Source organism: Tachysurus fulvidraco, chromosome 25 (assembly GCF_022655615.1).
Source record: "Tachysurus fulvidraco isolate hzauxx_2018 chromosome 25, HZAU_PFXX_2.0, whole genome shotgun sequence".
Taxonomy (NCBI): domain Eukaryota; kingdom Metazoa; phylum Chordata; class Actinopteri; order Siluriformes; family Bagridae; genus Tachysurus; species Tachysurus fulvidraco.
In genome coordinates, this window is record NC_062542.1 from 13,477,108 (window position 1) to 13,486,401 (window position 9,294).

Below are 9,294 nucleotides of genomic sequence, written 5' to 3' on the forward strand. Positions count from 1 at the left end.
AGATATTATAATACATATGTATATTTTTGTGTTTGTTAGCTAACGTTAGCTTAATGCGAGGGCTCGTTATGCTAAGCTGTTTATATCTACACTGTGTGCAGCAGGTGGCGGTAATGAACCCTGTAACCTTCCGCGTTTAAAGAAGAAGAACTAAAACTAGTACTTGAACACCGGGGACTACAGAACAATGATTGTTTAGTTTCAGTTTCTAACGTTCCTACACAGAGAAGGAACTCATTTGTAATTCAACATTGTGAATCTTTCTTTGGGGATTAAAACAACATGCCTATAGCGTCCGTAGCTACGGAGTATGTTTTTACAGACTTCTTACTGAAAGAACCGAGCACAGATGGGAAGTATAAAGGCGCGCGTTTGGATCTGGCCCTGGACAAGCTGCTCCTCTGTATAGCAGTCGGTCTGCCGCTGTTGTTGATCTCCTTGGCTTTCGCTCAGGAGGTTTCAGTCGGTAAATTACTCAAATTACTCACATTTTACACGTCTTTTCCTCACACCATTACACATGTTTATACCTCGTTACTCTGTTTGTCCTTTTATGGTTTTTACACCACACCCTGGTGAAGAAGCAGGTAAAACAGTAACAGTAATGGCGCTTGTCTTTAACACAAATTAAACCTGCTTAGAGGGATTTAAATGACACCTGAGAGTCTTCTAAAGATTAGCCTGTAAAATATATATACATATATATATATATATATATATATATATATATATATATATATATATATATATATATATATATATATAAAATCTTTATGCTGCATAATCTAATAGATAGTATTAAATAACACTGTCTGGACCTGAGAGTCTTCCAAAAAAATATAGATACATACATACATACATACATAATCTTATAGATAGATAATTTATATATATATTATATATATATATATATATATATATATATATATATATATATATATATATATATATATAATATTATTATTATTATTATTAGAATGAAATAACACTGTCTGGACCTGAGAGTCTTACAAAGATTAGTCTTTTATATATATATATATATATATATATATATATATATATATAATTTAGTATTACATTACACAACAACAAAAGTTTTATTATTGGCATCTTTACATTTCATTTCATTTACACTTTAATTTACACTTTAATACATTTACATTTCCAGCATTTGGAAGACACCTTTATATTATCTCATGTTTATACAACTGAACAATTGAGCATTAAGGGCCTTGCTCAGGGGCCCAACAGTGGCAGCTTGGTGGACCTGGGATCGAACTCACAATCTTCCGATGGGTAGCCCAACACCTTAACCACTAGGCTTTCACCTCTATCTATATAAATATTTACATATTTATCGCATTGACTGCGATTGTTGTTGCCTGTAAGGAATGCTTTAATTTCACTGTAATCAGTATAAGGGCAATAAAAAAAATGGTGCATAAAATGAAATAAAAAAAAGTATACATATAAATATAAAATAGTAAAACATTAACATAATGATTAACATGTGATCTGATTAAAGACTATTTAGATAAAGTAGTAAACAGCTGAAGTATCGCACTTAACATACTGCACATTTAACATACTGCACATTATACTGTGCAGATTTGTGATTATGAATAAATAAATAAATAAATATTGATCTAGGAGTCTTTGAATTGTGTAGACGTGAGTGTGTGTAGTGCGAATAGTTCTGAAGGTTCAGTGATGTTTGTTGGTGTTCAGTTCTATAATGGCTCTGGTGTAGAAAGAGCATCTGAAGAGGGTAAAAGGTGAAATGGATGTTGTCCACAGTGGGTTGGGTCTTTCATGCCATCGTTCTCAAATGCCCAGCAACATTAAATGTCTTATTAATGTGAACTCAAACACAAAAGTAGAGGAGACGTTACAGCATGTACGGCAGCATCGAGACGGGTACTTGATGGTTGGCGTGATGGCGGTGGTTTAAGCGTGAAAGTTGAAGCTTAGGAAGCTGAGCAGTTTGAGTGGCGTTTACAGATGGGGATGTGAGAGAGTTGGACAGATTAATGGACTAAAGCACCGCTGTATCACACTCTTTTGGTAGAGGGCTGAATATCATTGGCAACATTATGAGCAGGAAATCAAACGATATTGTAGATAATGTAAAAAAAAAAAAAACAAAGCAAAGTACTCAATTTCTTTTCTTTTTTTATCCAGTAAGAGTTACATCCTTTGGATATCGTTTTCACTTTGGTGTGTGTGTGTGTGTGTGTGTGTGTGTGTGACATTTTGTAATATGAGCTGAAACAGTAACAACAATGCAGTTGTCCAATTTTATATAGAATTCCTTAGACTTGATGAATTGTTCTTGTTCAGTTTCAGATTTCAGTTAGGTGTAAGAAGTTTTTCCTCCTTTAACCTTCCTCCTTAGAGTCCCTGCTGCAAATCGCATGCAAACTGACGAGATTTTACTTGCAAATGAGTCACAAATCGTTTAAAAATATTGAAGCCCTGTTAGAGGGCGGTTGGTGCAGTAACACGACAACACATAATGTTTTAAAAAAGGTACAGTTTATTTGAGGAAAGTGTTATGCAACACTGTTTATTACAAGTGAGAGATGTAACTCTGTCCCACAAACACGCAGACGGAATTAGCCTCGTGCTTCTTCTTACTCAGGTACTCAGATCAGCTGTTTCTCTCCTTCAAACTTCTCCTGGCGTCAGGCAGCATTTGTGGACGCCTACTGCTGGGCAGATGTACAGAAACAGGACACGGGGGGACTTCCCCTCTCCATGCATAAGGTACTCCATTAACTTCTCATTAACACAGTGCACTCAACCCCCCACCACCACTGTCACCACATCTATCTCTCTCTCTCTCTCTCTCTCTCTCTCTCTCTCTCTCTCTCTCTCTCTCTCTGTCTTTCTCATTCGGTCTGTCTTTCTCATTCTCTCACTCTTTGTCTGTCTGTCTTTCTCTGTCTGTCTGTCTCTCTCTCTCTCCCTCTCTCACCCCCCTCTCTCTCACCCCCCCTCACTCACTCCTTTCTATCTCTCTCTCTCTCTCTCTGTTTTTCTCTCTCTCTCTCTTTCTCTCTGTCGGTCTGTCTTTCTCTGTCTGTCTATCTCTCTCCTTCTCTCCCCCCTCTCTCTCACCCCCCCTCTCACTCCCTCCTTTCTATCTCTCTCTTCTCTCCCTCTCTCTCTCTCTGTCGGTCTGGCTTTCTCATTCTCTCCCTCTCTGTCTGTGTCTTTCTCTGTCTGTCTTTCTCTGTCTGTCTCTCTCTCCTCCTCCCCCCCTCTCTCTCTGAGATGTTTTAAATGAATAATATGTAACAAGCACTAGGAAAATAAAGCATTATTTACTGCCCCCCCACCCCACCCCCAGCCCAGTGCCAGATGTTTAGGAAATGAAGGTGGTTTCTGCTTAAAATATATCACTGATAAATTCTGTAACTATAAAGTTCCTTAAAGACCTTAATTAAAGAGATCTTTCCTTTTTGTCCCCTTCTTTCTCTCTCCCTCTTGCCTAAAGTTTTTCCCCTACATCCTCTTATTCGTGGCCATGCTGGTGTACGTCCCAGCCTTGTTTTGGCGATTCACGGTGACCCCTGGTCTCTCCTCTGATCTCAGCTTCATCATGGAAGAGCTCGACCGCTCTTACAACAGCGCCATCAAACTGGCCAAACGTCTCCACGGCAACCCCGCCAACCAGGAAGCACAAGGGTACACACGTTCTTCATCTCATACACATCACACACCTGCGCTAAAAGCATTAATTACCACCGCAGTACATAACGGTAGTTCTATTTACTGCAGCGGAGCACAGATGCTTGCTTGATATTTGAGTGACACGTGTTAATTGGCCCATGATGTAACTTGAATGGCAGAGCTGAAAGATCCATACACTCCACAGTAGCAGAGAAGGAGAAGAAGGCAGATGTGGTGTGATATGAAGTAGTCGCTTTGTATTATTTATTTCCTTCTTATTTTCTATTTTGAACGGGGAGGCATCAAAACAAGCCGGTAACAGACGAGTAGGTAGTTCCTTAAGTTTCTTATGCAACGCTACTCGGGTTGTTTCTCAATATGCTAGAACAGCTGACAAAACAGAGGAGTGTTGAGCAAAACAGACGAAATTTAATTCTGGAGCTGCTGGCTTCATTGGGAACAAGGATTGTTTATAAAATCCTGCCAAAAAAAAAAGACAGGATTGCAGATTGACTAAACACAATCAGTTTGTTTCCAAGATCCTGATAATACACTGAGCTGATAAATGATTATAATTTGATATGATTGTGTGTTTTGTCATCCAGCTCCATGCCAGACCTGACAGACACCTGTTTTAAGTATCCTTTGGTGGAACAGTATCTGAGAACTAAGCGACTTTCCTTCAACCTGCTGCTGCACTACCTGCTGTGCCGAGTCTTCACCTTATTGGCTCTGGTCCTGGCCTGCGTCTACCTGTGTTACTACATTCAGCTGTCCGTAACGGACGAGTTTCAGTGTAATATCCGCTCAGGTGTGCTGTTTAACGACTCCTCCGTGCCTGAGGCGATGCAGTGCAAGCTGGTAGCCGTGGGCGTGTTCCAGCTCCTCAGTTACATCAACCTGGTTGTGTACTTTCTGCTGGCACCCACATGTGTGTACTCCATGCTGGTTCCCCTCAGGAGTTCAGCCGCTTTCCTGAAACCTTACGAGATGCTGCCCACGCTCGGGGTGATGGAGTTCGGACGCATGGCTTGGAATGATCTAGCGATGTACCTGCTGTTCCTGGAAGAGAACCTGAGTGAACTTAAAAGCTACAAGCGCCTGAAGGTGTGTGTGGTGTTGGTTTGTTCACACGTGGAAGAGAGTCATTCTTTCATGATGTTGTATCTGGAATAATTGTTTATTGATGCAAAACAAAACCTTGGTCTTCCAAAGTTGTTGTTGTTGTTGTTGTTGTTTTTCTTGATAGATTGAGCTTTGGAGTTCTTTGAATAAGTTCCAGATTCATAGAGCTCTATTAACTACTATTCTATTAACATGTTTACAGCCTAAAGCTGCCATTCATGTAAATTACAATTATGGCCTATAGTTGGTAGATTTCTTTATAAAACATTATACTATATTTATAACTTTTTCTCCATGTGTGTGTGGGGGGGGTCCTTTTCTGTGTGTGTGTGTACTTTTCTGTGTGTGTGGGGGTCCTTTTCTGTGTGTGTGTGTGTGGGGGGGGGGTGTCTCTTCTCACCGTGTTTGTGGGGGGGTCTTTTCTCTCCATGTGTGTGTGGGGGGGTTGTTTCTGTGTGTGTGTGTGGGGGGGGTCGTTTCTCTGTGTGGGTGGGGGGGGCTTTTTTCTGTGTGTGTGTGTGGGTGTCTTTTCTCTGTGTGTATGTGTGTGTGTGTCTTTTCTCTGTGTGTATGTGTGGGGGGGGCATTTTTCTGTGTGTGTGGGTGTCTTTTCTCTGTGTGTGTGGGTGTCTTTTCTCTGTGTGTGTGGGTGTCTTTTCTCTGTGTGTGTGGGTGTCTTTTCTCTGTGTGTGTGGGTGTCTTTTCTCTGTGTGTGTGGGTGTCTTTTCTCTGTGTGTGTGGGTGTCTTTTCTCTGTGTGTGTGGGTGTCTTTTCTCTGTGTGTGGGGTGGGTCTTTTCTCTGTGTGTGGGGTGGGTCTTTTCTCTGTGTGTGGGGTGGGTCTTTTCTCTCTGTGTGTGGGGTGGGTCTTTTCTCTCTGTGTGTGGGGTGGGTCTTTTCTCTCCGTGTGTGGGGTGGGTCTTTTCTCTCCGTGTGTGGGGGGGGTGTCTTTTCTCTGTGTGTGGGGTGGGTCTTTTCTCTTCGTGTGTGGGGTGGGTCTTTTCTCTCCGTGTGTGGGGTGGGTCTTTTCTCTCCGTGTGTGGGGTGGGTCTTTTCTCTCCGTGTGTGTGGGGGGGTCTTTTCTCTGTGTGTGGGGTGGGTCTTTTCTCTCCATGTGTGGGGTGGGTCTTTTCTCTCCGTGTGTGGGGTGGGGGGTCTCTTCTCTCCGTGTGTAGGTATTAGAGCTCCTGAAGGAGTCTGGAGAGGAGCCGTTTGATACCCTGCTCCTGCTGCAGGCCCTCGGTCAGGTTAAAACTGAAGTGGATGGTAGACTACAGAAGACCGACAGGAACGTGGAGAAGACTGGGGGAAACTGTGTAGAGATGAAAGGTGATGAATGAAGCGGGTGTGGTTGTTATGGTAACACAGTCCAGCTGTTTCATCACAAGATCGACACCATCGGGTTCAGACCACAGAGCCGAAGCCTCACATTTACACAAAGTCAGATTCTAGCTTGTTTATCAAAGTGATGGCAGCAGTCTGTCCTTTTCACTCTGACCTTTGTTTACCCAGTGCTCCATTTAACTCCAATCCAAATGTAACCTAGTCTTTATTTACCCTCATGCCCTACACTACATACACTGCACCCCCCCCCGCCCCATTTTTCTGTATTTAACCATCATCTTGATTTACCCCAATCCTCCCTATTTACCCCGATCCCTATATTTACCAATCCACCGTATTTACCCTGATCACCGCATTTACCCTGCCCGCTTCTTTGTGTCCTGTGTGTTTGCATTTGTGTGTACACATTTACATGTTTGTGCACATTCTTGTGTGCTTGTTTTTTTGTGCTTATATGTTTTTGTTTGTCTGCTTGTGTGTTTGTCTTGCTTGAGTGTTTTCTCCACATGATCGTGTGTGTGTGTGGTTGATTCTGCAGAAGTCTCTCCTCTGCTGACTGAGGACAGAGTCGGGAATTCTAAAGAGGACACAGCGGTACGCCAGAGAATCACATGATGGTGACGTGGGAGAATGTAAATGATTGTCTGATGAGCCTTCATGTGGTCAAGGAAGCAGACACTGTGTGTGTGTGTGTGGTGTGTGTGGTGTGTGTTAGTGACCATGTGCTAATGTATGACTAAGTTGTATATTGTTAATGGTACATCATTGTGCACTGTTTATCATATTGGGAACTGCAAAACTGACGCACAGATAACTTCAGGATGAGGACGAGTTTTGAGATACTCACTCAATATAAAATATCAATGGTCTTCACAACTTATTTAATACTTTTTTTTTTTATGTCAAACCGAATACTACAGCATCAGGAATGTACATGTAAGCCTCACTTTCTGAAAACCAAACCAGCCAAACTTAAGGTTTACAGTAACTCAAATGTCTCGCTCTTTATTCATTATTTATAAGTCTTGCATGTTAAGGGAAGATTGTAGTGTTTGTGTTTTCTGTAACGTTCCTTTTTTTTCTGTGGTACTTTTTTTGGGAGTGTTCTCTAATGTTAGCATGCTAGTTTTGTTTTGGGAGGGAAAATCGTTTCCGGTTAGCTGGCTAGCTAGCTACTATTTTTTGGTGCGTCGTTCATTTTCAAATTACGCGTCTGTAAATAAACGAAAGCTCAGGCGGACCGTATCGGACGTGAGCGATCGCTCGGCTGCTGCAGGGAAAATGTAATGCAAACAACAAGCAAACCGAATCAATGTGATGTTTCTGACATCGTATTCCTCTCATGTCAAGAAACCAATGGTATTCTGTACACGTCGTAAAACTGTAATTATGGCATCATTCAACGCAGATTGCTAGGATGGTATTTTTGTAAATATTCTAGGTGGTACAGCTCCGAGTGATGCAGTCTAATTTTTAAGACGGTTCTAAATGGCAAAAAATGGGTCTTGATTAAATTGATAAAATTGTGTATTGATTTTTTTTTAAAACCCTTAAAGCTACCGTAAAACAGTATGAGGTAATTTTTCTTAATTCTCTACGTTTATGGAACATCTGGGTTTTTTTTACAGTAGTTACTTGTCTGTAACTGTAGTAACGTGCGGTGATGTTAGAGCTTGAGGTTCATATCTGACTCTTACTGACAGGGTTTCAATTTAATGTTTGTTCTGTTACACTACAGTCTGCTGCCAATCGTGGATAGCATGCATGTGTTGTGCTTTTTAATTAAAGATGCAGGATTCATCTTTTTTTACTTGGTAATAAAATGTCTTGATTTTTCACCCTGTTGTGGAGGTTTTTTTTTTCAGACTAAAGCACTATTCGGACGGGATTAGTTTTACGTGGGGACGTGGGGGTAAAGTAATTATTACCAGAGCTTCTCGGTGATTTTATCCCATCCGAATGCGCCATCTCGGTAACCATTACGGACAATGTCAGTAAAGATTACGGCGACTTTTACCTTCTGTAAAAAGGTCCGGGAAAATTACCTCAGCTAATACTAAACCCGTCCGAATAGACCCGCTGTAAATATGTACGGTAAAATTCTGTCATTTCCTGTTTAAAAGTAGTTTTTGGCGCGTTTTTCAAGCATGGAGGCGCTTGAAACAGGAAGCGACGTCATACGCACATGACGACAAGGAGGTTACTGTGGTGCGTAAAGCGAGTTATACCTCCCACTTCTGCTAGTTTTACTGAGATGTCTTGTCCCGTACGAATTGGCCAATTAATATTACAGACGTCCTGAGGTAAAATTGCATTACTCCACATCCCCACGTAAAACTAGTCCCGTCCGAATAGGGCTTAAGAGAGTTTTTCCTCAACCCACTGTCACCTCAGGCTTCTCAATGAAGACAAATACAATCTTAAACTTCATTCATTCATTTTCTACCGCTTATCCGAACGTTTCGGGTCACGGGGAGCCTGTCATCGGGCATCAGGGCACACACACACACTCACACACTCACTCACTATGGACAATTTTCCAGAGATGCCAATCAACCTACCATGCATGTCTTTGGACCGGGGGAGGAAACCGGAGTACCCGGAGGAAACCCCCGAGGCACGGGGAGAACATGCAAACTCCACACACACAAGGCGGAGGCGGGAATTGAACCCCCAACCCTGGAGGTGTGAGGCAGACGTGCTAACCACTAAACTAACGTGCCCCCCAATCTTAAACTATTTGTATTATATTAATCTTTGTATAACATCGTTGTTTTTTTTTGTATTCGTATGTTCTTTTAAGCTGCTTTGACACAATGTCTATTGTTAAAAGTGCTATACAAATAAATTAGAATTGAACTGATTTCAATTGAAAAGTTTTTAGGATCATACACTGTTCCCGGATCAGATCTGAAGCGTATCCATAAAACACAAGTGGAGAATGATCTGAGATCCAATTAAATCATATTATATCCCATTTAGGAATTACACTTACACACTTAAACACTTATCGCTAACAACAAACACATTTGCATTCTATAATTACATTTTGCGACTCAGCAAAGGCGTCATTATTAGCAGAACAAAAGATTTACAGCCTTAGAGATTTGCACAGAGGTCAAGCTGCTTCACAGGTGATAATTCCGATAGAA

General features: G+C 41.5%; 1 protein-coding gene across 1 annotated transcript; it reads left to right on the forward strand.

The window, feature by feature from the left end:
• Positions 1-120: 120 nt before the first annotated feature.
• Positions 121-7,980, forward strand: panx1a (pannexin 1a). Its single transcript, XM_027176906.2, has 6 exons — positions 121-466; positions 2,642-2,766; positions 3,500-3,690; positions 4,281-4,782; positions 5,974-6,127; positions 6,681-7,980. Exons 1-6 carry the CDS (start codon positions 283-285, stop codon positions 6,755-6,757), a joined length of 1,233 nt encoding a protein of 410 aa, XP_027032707.2. The 5' UTR covers positions 121-282; the 3' UTR covers positions 6,758-7,980.
• Positions 7,981-9,294: the final 1,314 nt, after the last annotated feature.